At 54.1% G+C, this 15,348-nt stretch overlaps 1 protein-coding gene across 17 annotated transcripts; it reads left to right on the top strand.

Moving 5' to 3' along the window:
• The first annotated feature begins 1,001 nt into the window (after positions 1 to 1,001).
• Positions 1,002 to 15,100, top strand: ADAM8 (ADAM metallopeptidase domain 8). Of its 17 annotated transcripts, none has more exons than XM_072040248.1 (23): positions 1,007 to 1,198; positions 1,982 to 2,091; positions 4,432 to 4,508; positions 4,803 to 4,881; positions 5,720 to 5,796; positions 6,600 to 6,798; positions 7,174 to 7,239; positions 7,329 to 7,397; positions 7,881 to 8,050; positions 8,124 to 8,205; positions 9,816 to 9,964; positions 10,167 to 10,344; positions 11,317 to 11,460; positions 11,969 to 12,164; positions 12,332 to 12,431; positions 12,515 to 12,698; positions 12,783 to 12,860; positions 12,987 to 13,071; positions 13,245 to 13,359; positions 13,462 to 13,636; positions 13,806 to 13,907; positions 14,031 to 14,135; positions 14,252 to 15,100. In XM_072040248.1, the coding sequence occupies exons 1-23, from the start codon at positions 1,138 to 1,140 to the stop codon at positions 14,300 to 14,302; spliced, it is 2,652 nt and encodes an 883-aa protein (XP_071896349.1). In that variant the 5' UTR covers positions 1,007 to 1,137; the 3' UTR covers positions 14,303 to 15,100. The 17 variants fall into 17 exon arrangements, 14 of the variants coding, with proteins under 14 accessions (XP_071896360.1, XP_071896359.1, XP_071896355.1 ...); XM_072040249.1 differs by having other exon boundaries at positions 13,447 to 13,636; positions 13,857 to 13,907; XM_072040251.1 differs by having other exon boundaries at positions 1,009 to 1,198; positions 11,371 to 11,460.
• The last annotated feature ends 248 nt before the right edge of the window (positions 15,101 to 15,348 follow it).

Raw genomic sequence — 15,348 nt, 5'->3', positions numbered from 1 at the left:
ACCCAAAAGTGGCTATACCCCCCAGGTATTCAGAGGGTGTATTCAGAGATACACCCTCTTCAAGGGCAGGCCAGGTTGGACATCTTCCTGCTAGCACAGAGCAGGAGGCATCTGTGTGTCTTCCTTCTACAAAGGGCTGCATAGCCTTCTTGTGCCAGGAGAGTCGCAAGGAACAACTGTCTGAATTCAGCAGCCTCACATTCCACGGGTCAGGTCTCAGTGTCTGGAGAAGCTTGTTGTTGCTTGACCAGTCTGTATCTCTCCTGTGAGCCAGGCTGCCTGCAGTGGTCTGTGGTTCTTGCAAGGCCTGCTCAGCTCTGCACAATTTGCAAGCACAGTCATTGCAGTGGGTACAACTGTAATAGAAATAATAATACTGTTATGATCAGACATGGCTAGGAGTGTTCGGGTGAAAGTAATGAAAGGAAAAAATAGGCAGGAAAAGGGTTCTAGTAGGTAGACAACACCCGGCTGCAGGCCACCAAGGTCCCTGAGGCTCCCCAGGACACCCTGGCCAAGAGGCAAAAGACTGAGTAAACCCCAGTGAATTGCAGTGGTGACACAGGACAGAGCCACTGGCCTGAGGACATGAAGCAGAGCCACAACCAGCATGTGGTCCCCGAGCCCAGGAGACCCCAGAAGAGGAGGGGGACTCTCCAAGCAGTACCCATCCCCAGGTTGTAGCGAGGAGTTGGAGGCCAGTGGAGACGCAGGCCTCCAGAACCCAGCAGCTTTGGGTCATGCGAGCCCTTGCGAAGGAGCCCATGACCACAAGCAAGCGACACCAGCCGCACTTCCCTCCCCAGGGCCAAGATGCGGTTCTCCTCCACGGCCACGGGGCAATTACAGCGCCTGCAGCCGGGGCTGCCCCCGTCACCATCCCTCCCCCCGAGCCTGACGGCTGTCCGGAGCGAATCCCCGCCATGGGAAGCGAGGGGGGGGGCCCTGCTGCGTTCCTCTTGTGGTCTACCCGCCCCGGCCCCACGGACCCCCCCCCCTGCCGGGGGCGGCCCCATCCGCGGCCCGTCTCGCCTCGTCCCGTCCCGTCCTGCCGCCCGTGGGTGAGTCACGGCGGGCGGGGGCTGCCGGCGCGGAGCGGAGCGGCGCGGAGCGGCTGGGGCCGGGCAGTGCCGAGCCATGGTCCCGACGCTCGTCCTCCGGCTGCTGGGGCTGCTGCTGCTGCTGCTGCTCGGCCACGGTGAGAACGGGCGGAGGTGCCCAGGGCTCTGGGGGAGCTCGCGGGTGGGTGCGCGGGGAGGCTCGCGGGGCGGGGCAGCAGCGGGGGTTGCTGAGCGGAGGGGTGCTGGCTCGTCAGGACGGCTCGGTCGGGAAGATTTCGACTGCTTCAGACGGGGGGCAGAGCTCCAGTGCCAGGCTGGCGGCCATCACTGCCACTGCCGCCCCACACTCCAGCACTGCCCCACTCTCCATCACCTCCTCACTCGCCATCACCACCCCACTCTCCATCACCTCTCCACGTGCCATCCGCCACCTCACACTCACTTGAGGACAGGGGATGGCAAACTGGGACTGAGCCCAAGTGCCTGGCTCGTCTCCCACAGCCAGAGAAGCCCCCCGTCTGACACTGGTCCCCACCACAGATGTGCTCCCGGTGACCTCTGTCCTGTGCCATGCTGCCAGCCCTGCATGTGGGCTGTGCAGCATTATGCAATTGCACCTGGATGAAACTCCTGTGAGAATGGGGGGAAGGGGGATTTGTCATCGGCAGCCAGAGATGTGCTGGCGGAGAAACTGTGACTCAGCCAGCCGAGGGGGAGGCAGCAAAGGCTGCTGGCTCTGCTGGGGCACCATGTGTGAGGCTCCAGGCACTGCAGACAGGCACTTTGCTCCACTGCTGGCCTGGCTGGCTCCCTCCTGTGCTGAGGAGCCTCTGCTTTCAGACATCAAAAAACGAGGGTTGCAAAGGTAGCAAGCTCAAAGCACAGATGAATTTTGAATTTTCCCCCTTTGAATTTTCTAGGCGTCTCTAGTGGACCAGAGGAGGAGCTGGCCCATGTCGAGCAGTATGAGATGGTGATGCCACGCAGGGTGCTGGAGCCCCGGGGGAAGAGGGACCTCTCTGCATCACCTGTAAGTAGTGTCGCCTCCCAAATTCCATCTCTGCACAGCCACCTTCACTGCCTCTCAGGGTGTCCAGCAGGGTTTTGGTCAGCAGAGGTCAGAGCTCAGAGCTGCACCTCTTTAGCCAGGTGTCTGCACTGGTTGAATGATACTGCATGTTCTGTCCACCATGTGGAGGTATTTGATCACAACAGCTTTTCTGGATGGTTTCAGGTCAAAATAGGGGCTGATAGCAGGAAGGACTCTCAGGAAGGGCAATGTTTAGTGCTTTCTTTGGAGATGTTATATAGTGTGGCTGCCCCTTCCAGTCTTGCACTGATCTTGTGACATCTGGTCTTTACTTAAATAGGAGTTTGCAGGTTGTTTGCTTAAGTTTTTTTGTTTTGTTTTGTTTTAATCCTTTGGGGCCAGGAAATAAGAATCAGAAAGTTTCAGAAACACACATGAAAGAAACTCTCTTTTTTTTTTTTTTTTTTTTCCAGAAACCTTGTAATCTGAGGGAGGGAATGGGGTTTGACTTAGGAGTTTTGAGTGCTCAGGTAGGCATTCATGTGATGAAGGCCTTGAACTAAAGAGGCTTTCCACATTGCCTTGAAAGAAGTGAAGACCAGCCGAATACATGGATTTGTGTTTTAAGAGTGAAAAGCACCAATTTTAGCACCTGTGGTGATGGAAGGGTTGAGGACATTTGTTTCCTAGTAAACTCTTCATACAGCATGTTCATCCATGATTCAAACCCTTTCTGATAAAACAGCTTCAAAAACACTCCCCGAAAGCATCTGTTTTCTCTGCTCTAGAAACCTAAACTTGTCCATGAGACAAATGTTGCTATTTAAAGACACCATCTGTGCCACTGGGCATCTTTGCCCCTCTCTTTGCATCTCTCTGCTCCCCCACAAGAAAGGGTCCTGGAGGAGGAGCATGAAGGGCTTTGAGGAACTTGGGCTGGACAAGTCCTCCCGGATGGTGCCAGCCAAGCCTCTGATGTGTGGCTGGGTGAATTGTGGGGAATCTTTATCATGTTTTTTTTTTTTTTTCTTTTTCTTCATCTCCTCACTCTGTGGTTGTCTCCAAGAGACGGCCGCTACTCTGCCCTCTGAATTGCTGTTCTGCAATTTCTTAAAGCCTCCAGAACTGCCAACAATAACACAGCACCACTTTGTCTGCGGGTGCTGGACAGACATGTCATATGGGAGACATTGTTCATGAGAGAAGAATTTGCCAGGAACCTGTGAGAGTGTTTTGTGGCCAGCAGCCGATTGCTGCCAGCAGCAATGCAAGCTGGAAAGACAGGCGGCAGGAACTGAGGGTGACCGAGAGCAGGAAAACCCCTCTACCTGACCAGACTCTGTGATGACTATAGGTACCATCACCATCCACCCAGGCAGAAGCCAGACACCTCATCAAGGAGGAATGTGAGCCCTCACTTTCCAGTTTGCTTGAGTCTCCACCCCAGGATCCATAAGAGCTGAGGATGCGCCTCGGGGTACTGTCTCCTTGCTGCAGCAGTGGCTGAGGAGGTCTCAGGTCCTACATCCCTTGATGTCTCTCCCACCAGCCCCAGGGAGCTGGTATCTCTGGAGGTCTCTGTCCCAGCCTCCAAGCGAGGGGGATCACATGGGATCTTTGGCCAGTGGAAAACAAATCTTCTCATAAAGGTGGAGCAGCCCTGCTCTCTGTGGATATACAGCATCTCCATGGGGGTTCTGGGGCTTGGCCCCACTGACCTGGTCCTAGAGACCAAAGGGCGTGCTTGAGACACTTTTGGGGCCCTTCCACCAGCACTGGGGGGGAAGGAGGGATGGGGGAGGAATCCAACACAATGAGACTGAACTTTACCGTCAGTAGCAGACAAGAATCCAAATAAGGTTATTTTCTATTCATCATATCCGTGTTAGATCAGGCAGAGATAAGGAAGACTCTGCTGATGAAAGCAGTTGGGCACCAAGGATCTTTGTGGTTCAGCCTGTGAGTAAGTTCTGAACTCAGTCCCAGAAAAGGAGCTCTTGTGACTGATGAGCAGGAAACTTCAGTTTCTGATGTGGCCATCTGCAGCCATGTGTCAGACACGGAAAACCAGCCTTTGCTGACTCAGCTTCATTGCTGGCGACCTGCTTGTTATCTCAGGATGTGCTGGGGATTCATATTATTGCCCGCATGCTTTCTTTTTGTCTGATTTCTTGCGTCTTTGCTGGATGCCTTCAGGGTGAGCTTGCATGTGGCCAGTGAGGAGCAAGTCTCCCCATCCCACAGTTGCCTTCCAGCAGGAAGGATGTGCAAGATCAGGGCAATGGAGCCATCCTTTCTGCAGTTTGTGTTGACTTGTGCAAATCATCTTGTTTCCTGCAGAGCACCTACCCGGACCATGTCCTCTACAGCATCCAAGCTGAAGGCAGGGACTACCTTCTGCACCTAGAGAAGAACAGGTGAGTGTGGGTGGGCAGGCCCTGGGCAGGCTCACTTACCACCCTGCTGCGCATGTCACTTCTCTGGGGCCCAACATCACAGCTCTGACCACCAAAGCCGTCAGCCCAGACCCACACTGGGAAAATAAATCCAAGCCGGGAGCTCTTGGGAGTGTCAAATGTGCTGTGGGTCAGGTGGGTTAGATTTGGCTTGAGAGGTCTGGAGCAACATGGAACCCTTCTGCCTTGCTTTCTAGCCATCCTCTCTCCAAAGCTGATGATTCTCATGGTGCTGCTCCCTTTTCTGATCTGCAGGGAGCTGCTGGGACAGCATTACACTGAGACACACTACTTGGCTGATGGCACAGAGATCACAGAGAAGCCAGATGTCCAGGTATGGGTCTGGAGTAACAGCAGCCTCCTGGAAGAGGAGTTTTTGGGTCACCACCAATGACACGGAGGCTTTATCATGCTTCCTGGAGGGCTGAGATGCCTCCAAGGCTGAGCTGAGACCCACTCCAAGCCCCTGCCATGGGCAGGGACAGCTTTCACTAGATCAGGTCACCCAAAGTCCCATCCAGCCTGACTTTGAACACTTCCAACAGTCAAGCTTCTCCAGTCAGCTTGTTCCAGTGTCTCACACACACTGTAAAAAAATTCTTCTGTATTCTTCTGTGATCTAAATCTAACCTCTTCTAGTTTAAAACCATTTCACCTTGTCATAGAGCTACAGGCACATGTAAAAAGTACCCCCCCACACCAACTTTCCTGCAACCCGCCTTAGGCACTGGAAGGATGCTAGAAGGTCTTCCTGGAATTTTCTCTTCTTTAGGCAGAACAACCCCAACTCCCTCAGCCTGTGTTCGTAGGAGAGGTGCTCCAGCCCCTTGATCATCCTTGTGCCTTGTCCAATTCCTTCTGGGTGACATCAGTTCCCAGTAGCATATCAACCACACCACTCAGCTTGGTGTCATCCACAGACTTGCTGAGGATGTACTCAATCCCACTGTCCATGTCACTGATTAAGATATTAAATAGTATTGGTCCTGGCATGGACCCTTGAGGGACACCACTTGCTACTGGTCTCTGTTTAGACATTGAGCCATTGACTGCAACCCTATGGAGTTGCATCATCATCAGTTGGTCTTCCCTTGCCCACTGATGTAATCACGCCATTGCAGAAGGCCAGATTGGTAAGACACAATGTTATGCACCTCTTTTCTGTGTTTCAGGATCACTGCTTTTATCAAGGCCATGTTGTGGGGTACACAGACTCTGCAGCAAGCATCAGCACCTGTGGCGGGCTCAGGTAGGACCTGAGGTTTCCCCGGGGCACAGTTTGGTTGGGGGCAGTACGGAAGAAAAGGGAAAACAAAAGACAATCTTTCCCCACATTCTGGGTGTGCATGGCTCTGTGGCTCAGCGCCTAGCAGGGAAAAGAGCCGCAGAGTTTTACAGTGTCACTTCTGGGGGAGTGATTCATGGCACCAAGTGAAAGTGGAAAGCTGAGCAGGACAAGAGGTCAGGGCAGGCAGCACTTTCCCCGGGTCTGTGAATGGGACCAGAGCCATCCACTCTACCACACCAAATTCGCTCTCCAGTAGCGAGCAGTGGTTGTGTTTGTAGGGACCCTGGCTCAGCACAGCATGTGCATACATGGGACATGTAATATGTTCGTGTAGCAGGAGGACGACGTGTTCACAGGCAGGACAAGCAGCATAACGATACACACAGAGAATGGGATAATACAGGCGCAGAAAGATGAGACATAGTTGCAGGGAAGAGGCACAAAGTCCCTGGCTTTTCCTGTGCACAGTGGCTAGGGATTAACATATGGCCCAAGAGCTGCTTAGGGCTTTTTGCTGTTTGTGATGTCCTGCACGTGGCCAGGAGAACCTGACTGCCACAGCCTGTGAATGGTCTGTAACTCATCCCAACTACCTAGGGGAGCCACAGAAGGGTGGGTTAAGTGGTGGATGCTTTCCTGTATGGCTGTGTGTTGTATCACAGGTGCTCACAGGGCTGGCGTGTGTTCTGTCCATCCTGCACAGTGTCTGTGAGGCTGCTGGCATGACACCGCCCCAGCCTGATGCCTGCCCTCTCTCTTGGCAGTGGCTTTTTCCACGTGAATGAGACCACCTTCCTGCTGAAGCCTCTAGAGGAGGACAAGGCTGGCTGGCATGCGGTGTACAGAGCTGCCCACCTCAGGACAAAGCGCGGCGCATGCCAAGAGGCTGGTGCCACCCGGAGTATGCACCTGGAGTATGACCATGACCCTAAAATTGCTGCACCCATGAAGCTCTATCACTGGGTTAAGGATCGCATTGCTTCTCCTTGTCATAGCTGAGTTTTTGAGAGCCTAGGGTCTGTGAAGCCCAGGAGAGAGCTGGGCCATGCTGCATTGCATGGAGATGCTTCCCTCCCCTTGCCCTGCTCCTTGCCTGGCACAGTTCCACACAGGGTCTCACAGAGCCTCTCGCCTGCCTTAAAGCAGTAGCAGGCTGGAGCTTTTCCTTGTGTGTTGGAAGATGTCTGAAACACCTGGGCCAAATAACATCAGAAAGCAGAGTCAGAAGAACCTCTAGTCTTGCACTGGAAGATGCCTGAGGTTCCAACAAATCCCACAGGGCTCAGCAAACCAGAGAGCTGTGCTTTTCTCTGCACTCACTTTTGTCTTCCCTTCCAGAAATCAGCCCAGTTACGCAAGGGGCCCCGATATGTGGAGCTTGTCCTGGTTGTAGACAATGAAGAGGTAAGGGAGGGTGAGTTCATGCTTTCAGTCTTACATGGCTGCTGGGAACTGGAAGCCAACTTGGGAATCTCTCTGTGTCCTTCCCCTAGTTCAGAAAATACAAGGACTTGCACAGGGTGCAGAACCGCATGAAGGAAATTGTGAACCATGTTGACAAGGTGAGACCCAGGGTGCCAACTTACCTTCCTTACTCCTGCAGTGCTAGCACGGGCCCCGGTCACCCCAGTCAAAGCTGGGAGAGATCTGTGGTAGAGCTGGAGCCAACCTCACACCATTAGATAGGTGGGTGACCAACTCTGCTGGCCAGTAGGGTGTGCAAAGTAGGCATTGAGGCTCATCTCTACCTGGAGTCCTCAGGAGCATGTGAAGCCTGCCTCTGAGCTCTCTGTTAGGTACTTTACATGAGGGGACAGCAGGGAATTTCTTCTGGGACCATGTCCTACAGATGCCCTCAAGAAAAGGAAGGACCTGTCTACATAGTTTAGCCCAGCTGATGCTATTTTTTGAGGGGGACTTGAGGTGCTATACCTCATATAGTATTGCTGGCGGGGGGGCCTGGCTGGGCAACAAGTTCCCAGGGGAGGTGAGACTGTTACTCTGCTGCTACTCGGCTAAAGTACAAGCACTGTATTCCTTTGCAGCTTTACCAGCCTCTGGGCCTGCGTGTGGCCTTGATTGGCTTGGAGGTGTGGAGCAACAGGGACAAAATCACCGTCAGTCGTAATGCAGAGGTGACACTGGAGAACTTCCTCCGCTGGCGGGAGACGGAGCTGCTGAAGAGGAAGCAGCACGACAATGCCCAGCTGATCACGTAAGCAGGCTGGATGGGTGCTTCCGAGCTGGCACAGAGATTCCATGCCCATGGTCACTTTTCCTTCCCACAGTGGTGTAGACTTCTATGACACAACCGTAGGGCTGGCAAAGAAGCTTGCGATGTGCACCAGGGACTCAGGCGGTGTCAATCAGGTGGGTCCCACTGCCTAGGCACATGCCACAAGGGCTGCAGCAGAGGTCTCTGAGGTACCTGAGCAATAAAAATCATCCCAGAGTTGCTGTATGGACATGGGGCTTCTCACACCACCTGTCACATGGTTGGGACTTGACTTTCAGTTGGCCTTTCGTCATCTTGTTTATGCTTCTCGTCTATTCATTTCTCCCCAGGGATGACATCCTTTACTGGAACATAAGCAGTCAAATGTGTGACATACAAAGCAGCATTTCAGGGTAGCTGCTTTATCTATGCTGACTTACACCCCTCAGAGCCCAGTCTGGAGTTCTTCAGAGGCTGTGACTCCAGGCTCAGCTTTTTTCTTCAGTTACCTCAGTCTACAGAAGAGAAGGCTGTAGGGAGATGTTATAGCAGCCTTCCAGTACCTACAGGGCTACTAGAGGAAACCTGTGGAGGAACGTTTTTTCAGGGTGTGTGGTGATAGGAAAAGGGGCAATGGTTTTAATCTAAAAGATGGTGGATTTAGATTAGGAATTAGGAAGAAATTCTTTACTCAGAGGGTGGTGAGGCACTGGAACAGGCTGTCTAGAGAAACAGTGGATGCTCCATCCCCATTTGGAGTCCTGTATCTAGTGAAGTCCCTCAAGGGTCAGTCCTGGGACCAGTGTTGTTTAATATATTCATTGATGACTTGGATGAGGGAATGGAGTGCACTGGCAGCAAGTTTGCTGATGACACTAAGCTGGGAGGAGTGGCTGACACACTGGAAGGCTGTGCTGCCATCCAGCGTCCTGCTGGATGAATTGGGTGGGGAGAAAATGAAATATAACGAGGGCAAGTGTAGAGTCCTGCATCTGGGCAAGAAAAACCCCAGACGCCAGTGAAAGTTGGGGACTGCCCTGCTGAAGAGCAGTGAAGGGGAGAGGGACCTGGGGGTCCTGGTGGACAGCCGGATGACCATGAGCCAGCAGTGTGCCCTTGTGGCCAAGAAGGCTGATGGCATCCTGGGGTGTATCAGAAGGGGTGTGGTTAGTAGGTCGAGGGAGGTTCCCCTCCCCCTCTGCTCTGCCCTGGTGAGACCACATCTAGAATACTGCATCCAGTTCTGGGCCCCTCAGTTCAGGAAGGACAGGGAACTGTTTGAGAGAGTCCAGTGCAGAGCCACGAGGATGATTAAGGGAGTGGAGCATCTCCTTTACGAGGAAAGGCTGAGGGAGCTGGGTCTCTTTAGCTTGGAGAAGACGAGACCGAGGGGTGACCTTATTAACATTTATATTTATAAATATGTAAAGGGCGAGTGTCAGGAGGATGGAGTCAGGCTCTTCTCGGTGACACCCAATGATAGGACAAGGGGCAATGGATGCAAGCTGGAACATAGGAGGTTCCGCTTAAATATGAGACGAAACTTTTTTACAGTGAGGGTGACAGCACTGGAACAGGCTGCCCAGGAGGGTTGTGGAATCTCCTTCTCTGGAGACTTTCAAAACCTGCCTGGATGGATTCCTGTGTGAAATGATTTAGGTGTTCCTGCTGTGGCAGGGGGACAGGACTAGATGATCTTTCAAGGTCCCTTCCAATCCTTAATATTCTGTGATTCTGTGACCACATTTCAGTTCTTGTTCCATAGGACCACAGCATGGATCCTATCGGTGCTGCATCCACCATGGCTCACGAGATGGGACACAACCTAGGGATGTCTCATGATGAAGATATTGCTGGCTGCCACTGTCCTGTAATCAAAGATCAAGGAGGATGTGTTATGGCAGCGAAGATCAGGTGAGTGGAGAAAATGTGAAGAAAGAGTGAAGAGTAGCCCTGGGCAACAAATATTTCTAGATCTGATGAGAGCTGGAGTGAATCTTGGTAGACTGTCAGGTCTGGGAGAACATTCACCACTTTGTTAACTGACCTTTGCTGGGTGGGAAGGACTGCAGGTGCTCCACTGTGCTCACTACTGCCTGGTTTTGTGCCCCTTCAGCTTGACTTATCCCAGGCTCTTCAGCAGCTGCAGTGAGCAGGACATGTGGCAGTTCCTCAAGGACCCCAGGACCAGCTGCCTGCTGAATGTCCCCCAGGCGGATGAGCTGTATGGGGAGCCAGTGTGTGGGAACCGGTTTGTAGAGCGGGGAGAGCAGTGCGACTGCGGCAGGCCAGAGGTACAGCCTGGGTGCTCAGGAAGAAATGGGGTAGCTGGGACCTGAAACCCCCTCACTCAGACTCAGAGAGGGTTGTGCAAGCTTCTTTCCAGCCTTTGGGCTTTGCAAGACCTCCTGACTTCCCTGTGCTCCTTATGTTCATGCCAAAAAATAGCTTGGGGAAGGCATTTGTTAACTTAGATGTGTGCCCCCCCACCCCTCATGTAGCTGGCTGTGGTTTTAGCAGGAGCATTCCTAGAAAAGGCATCCCCAGGGAAACATCCCCCAGCATGTCCTCAGGAGAGATGGCCTAAGAAAGGGGACATCAGAACAAATTGTCCTCGCAAGAAGCGTGTTTAGCTCTTCCTCATCCCAGTGCAACACAGTGGGAAGTTTTGTGACAAACTGCCAGGGGACATCTCCTGTGCTGGGACCAGTGGGGAGGAACCCATTGCCTTCTTCATGCAGTGAGCGCAGAGATCCTCTGTGTCATTCTTGGAGATTTGCGAAGGGTGCTACCTTTCCAGGGGCCCAGGTCATGTCTGTTTTCCTCCAAACTCCATATCTTATGAAAAATCTATTGTAGTCTTCTGGTTTTATGATGGTAATGGGGGTAAAGATGCTGCAGGAATAGTTCACGCTCACAGTGCAGGGCCCCAGTCAGGCAGTGCAGAGTTTTGGACCAGGATGTTGCTGTGCTTTTGCCCCATGGTTCAACCTGGAGCCATTTTATGCCTATGATGGTTACACTGCCCCCCCAAAAGAAGGAAAGAATCTTTCAGGGGGCATTTGGAAAAGTTTCAGCCCCTTCCTGTTTTGGAAGGCTTTTGCTGCTCTCTCTGCAGTGTGGGTTTGTGGCAATGGTGTTTTTCTCTTGGGAGCTTGCAGCTAAAGCAAATCTTGACTTGTCAGTCCTGTGGTAATGAGAGGCCCCATGCAGCCTTGGTCCTTGGTCCCACCAACACAGGCCCCATGCAGCTTCTCCTCCTCCAGCCACTTTGGACTCTGCTGTCTCAAAACCAAGCCATTTTTGGCTGTGTCTCACAGGAGTGCTTTGATCGCTGCTGCAATGCCACCACTTGCCAGCTGAGAGAGGGGGCCGAGTGCGCACAAGGTGACTGCTGCCAGGACTGCAAGGTACTGTGCAGGGATGGAGACCTGGTGGAGGCCTAGTGTTTGGCTAGGGCATGATGCCCGCTCTCCCCCACCCCCCAACTCCAACTCCTGACGAGCTTTGTGGCAGAGGAAATGCATGCCTACAGCTGCCAAAGGGCCTGGAGGACCTCTGCTGCTGTGCAGTGTAAGAAATGCCTTGATATGAAGGGACAGGACAGTAAGAAGACCCTGGGGCAAGCCCAACCTAAAAACAAAACACAAGGTGTTGCATGGGGGGAAGTACTTAAGTACAGGAACAACTGGTCTCGTGGTTATGTCCCCTTCCTGTGCAGTAGCTCAGTCAAAATCAAACACCTTTGTACCATCTTTGGCAGAGATCTGTCTGTGGCACAAGCCACCGTGTCTGGATTCCCCTTTCTGGGGGTGCAAAGAGATGCTTTGCAGACTTGGGTGCTGACAGGCTCTGGCCTGGATCAGGGCAATGGGATGTGGTGCCCGTGTGGCTCCTGACAGCCTTCTTTCTGCACAGGTGAAGGCTGCCGGCACAATGTGCCGGGCCAGCAAGAATGACTGTGACCTTCCAGAGCACTGCACTGGCCTCAGCTCCGAGTGCCCGGAGGATGTCTTCCAGGAAAACGGCATCCCCTGCCAGAGTGGCAATGGCTACTGCTACAACGGGGCCTGCCCCACACATGCTGAGCAGTGCCGTGTACTCTGGGGTGCAGGTAGCATTCTTCCTCTCCCCCCACCTTGGGAGAGGGCTGGTGGTGGGGCAGGCAGTCCTTGGTGTCAGGGATGGCCTGTGGTAGCTGCCCTCATGTTGCTGCCAGCTGCTGTTGGCTTGCTGCAGGCTCTGGCTCCACATGATCCTTCTGTTCTGTGCCTCCTGCAGCAGCCCGAGTAGCTCCTGATGAATGCTTTAAGCAGAACAGCAGGCAAGACCTCAAACTCCACTGCCTGACTGAGTCTGGGAAGAGGCCCTGCAGCCCCAAGTAAGCAGCAGGGAGCCTGTTTTCAGTTCTGACCCTGGGGACCAAGCAAAGCTCCTCAGGGCTCACAGCTGCTCTGCTGACAGGGATGTGAAGTGCGGCACTCTGCTGTGCGTGAGTGACACCACCAGTCCTGTCCTTGGGAGCGGCTTCTTCACTCTCTCCTTTGGCCAATTCAAGTGCAAAGCAGCCCTAGACAGCAACGATGGCAATGAGATGGTGGCTAACCTCAGGCTGGTGCCCACTGGCACCAAGTGTGGGGAGGAGATGGTGAGTGGCTGGGGGATGTGCTGGAGCAGTGGGAGGTGACTCCCGGCCATGGGGCTGTGCTCAGAGCCTCCCACCCACCCCCAGGTCTGCTACGCTGGGCGCTGCCAGAACCTTCTGGTCTATGGCAAGAAGAACTGCTCAGCAAAGTGTAACAGCCATGGGGTAGGTTGTGCTTCCATGCTCCCTGTGGCTGCAGCTATCAGGGCTCTCCATCTCCAAGCAGCTTGGCTGGTAGTCCCTGCCGTTCACTTTGCCTCCTTGCCTTGACTCTGCCCTCCCTGGTTTCAGGTGTGCAATCACAAGCGGATGTGCCACTGTGAGCCAGGGTGGGCACCACCATACTGCCAGCACAAGGTTTTGGAGCTCACACCAGGTAGGGCACCTTGTGCACGTAGCCAGCATCATCTCTCTGAGCTTTGTGCTTGTGCCAGGGTGGGAGTGAGGAACGAGGTCAGTGTCTTGTTGCCATGCTGGCCACCTCTCTGTCCCCATGGGGCATTCCTGGCATCAGGGTGCCTGTCCCAGTGTCAACTGTGTCTCTGTTAGGGAGCAGCAGCATGGTCCTGGCTGCTGTGCTGTCCGTGCTGGCACTCTCCAGCATCCTGCTCGGTGGAGGTGTTGTTCTGCTCAGAGGCAGAGGGATGAGGTACTTCCAGAAGGGGTAAGAAGGCCTGCAGCAGGGTTAAGCTACAAGTATACAGGACAAGCTCAGGGCTGAGGGGCTGCAGCAGCCCTTGTTGCCTGTCAGTCCTTTGCCTCACAGGACCTCCAGCAGAACCACCACTGGCCTCACCAACCCGGTCTTTCAGGAGGGGAACCGGCTGCAGCCCCCCAGCAGCCAGCTGTCCCACCGTGACATCAGCAGCCCCAAGCTGCTCAGCACCACCATGGCCCCACGCAGCACCCAGCCCCTGGTGCCCAGCCGCCCGGTCCCGCAGGTAGGAGTGCAGCATGAAGCCCTGGGGTGGGAGCTGCAGTGAACCTGAGTGCCAGCTCATCCACATCCCTCTGCTGGGTGTGATGTCCCTGCCTGATGGACAGCACCATCCCCGCTCCCTGGGGCAGCTGTTCCTCTGCCCTGAAGTCTGGCTGCCGTCCCTCACACAGGTCCCTTCCCAGCACCCAGAAGGACTCAAGTCTCTCCCCTCCTGTCCCCAGGAGAGGCCAAAGCCACCCAGGAAACCTCTGCCAGCCCTAAAGAGAAAGGAGGTAGGTGCCCCCAGTACAGCACTGGTGCTGGGATGGAGCTGGGGCTGGTGCCTGGAGAGCAAGGCTGTGCAGGCTCACCTACAGGGAGTCCACTTCACTTTTGCCTCTTGCCCCTCTGCCCAGCCCTGTGGCGTGGTGGCAGGAGCAGCATCGCCATCACCACCAGTGCCTCCCACTAAGCCTCCGACCCTCTTGTCTCAGCCATGCACATCCCTGGTATTGCCCCAGGTGAGCTGTGCCCAGTGCCCCTCAACACCCAGTGTCACTTCTGTCCCCTACCAGCAGCAAGAGGCCCCACGGGGACCTCACGCCCCACCCCACCAACATCCCCTTCGTTTTTGCAGCTGGACATCCCCCCCAAAGCGGCCCTGAAGCCGACAGCAGCCAGAAGGTGATCTGGGACATGTCTGTCACTGCGGCAGAGGAGGTGTGGGTGCTGGCACTTTGGCAGGATGGCTGAAGGCTGCTGCATCTTGTGTCACTGGTACTTGAATCGCTTGCTGAACCTCCCTGGATATCATCCATGTTTACAGATACTTGAATTGTGCCTTAACAGACTTCGTGGCTTTATGAATTGCCCAGACAGCCATGAGCTGGGGGCTTAGTGTCAGAGGGACACCAGCAGCAGGGACAATGCTGACACTACTGTCCCCCCAGAACCCTCCCCTCCCGCAAACAATGCCTGCTTTCTCCCCCAAGCCCCTCTTGGTGCCGCTGATGGGACAGCTCTGACTTGGAGGCCAGCCTTGGTTGTTACAGCCTGCCATGTGCTCTGGGTGCTGCTGCCTTCTCCCTACATGTAGTGAATGTGTCCTGTTCCTCATATCCCATCCCTGTTGAGGCCACAGCAAGGAGCTCCTGGCCCTAAACACCCTGGGGTGGCACGATGAGGATGCTGTGTAGACCTGACACTTCAGCCAGGGCCAGCCGCACCACACATCTTGTGAGGGGCTCTGGCAGGTCCGAGCCAGGCTTGGCTTCACTGTGGTGTCCCTCCCCAGCAGGTTTTTAGCTCTGAAGTTACCACTCAAGCTACTGATCTCTTGAAATGAGATTTCCCATGTGTGTTTTTACTGTGGCCATTAATTTGATTACACAATCATTTTCAGCCATTTGTTGTGAAGTTGATCCTCCCCATTTTTTTTTACATCATTTAAGTTGAGGGCTTTTATACAAATAAAAGACTGAAGACAGTGGTGGCTTAAGGTGTCAAATCATAGCTTTGGGGCAGGAGGAGGAAGACATGATGCACCACATCGAACTAGAGCCATGTGAGGACAGCTCTGGGCTGCAGGGCTTGGTGCTAATTGTGCTTGGCAAGAAGGTGGGCAAGGGCAAAGTGCTGGAGCTGAATTGCATCCTGTGCCAGAGGTGCAGGGGCCAAGTGCCTTCTCCCAGTTGCAGGCAGTTAGATCAGCGCAGTGGTCACAAGAAAAGCCTA

Source organism: Anas platyrhynchos, chromosome 6 (assembly GCF_047663525.1).
Source record: "Anas platyrhynchos isolate ZD024472 breed Pekin duck chromosome 6, IASCAAS_PekinDuck_T2T, whole genome shotgun sequence".
Lineage (NCBI taxonomy): Eukaryota > Metazoa > Chordata > Aves > Anseriformes > Anatidae > Anas > Anas platyrhynchos.
The sequence above is the reverse complement of the archived record's forward strand: the minus strand, read 5'-3'. Positions and strand labels throughout refer to the sequence as shown.

Bases quoted from the DNA above. Each gene is read 5' to 3' on its own strand.
- ADAM8 (XM_072040247.1), top strand. From the start codon at position 1,138: ATGGTCCCGACGCTCGTCCTCCGGCTGCTGGGGCTGCTGCTGCTGCTG. The intron at 2,092-4,431 runs GTAAGTAGTGTC...TGTTTCCTGCAG, and splicing joins GGGACCTCTCTGCATCACCT to AGCACCTACCCGGACCATGT. The intron at 10,345-11,316 runs GTACAGCCTGGG...CTCCTCCTCCAG, and splicing joins GCGACTGCGGCAGGCCAGAG to CCACTTTGGACTCTGCTGTC.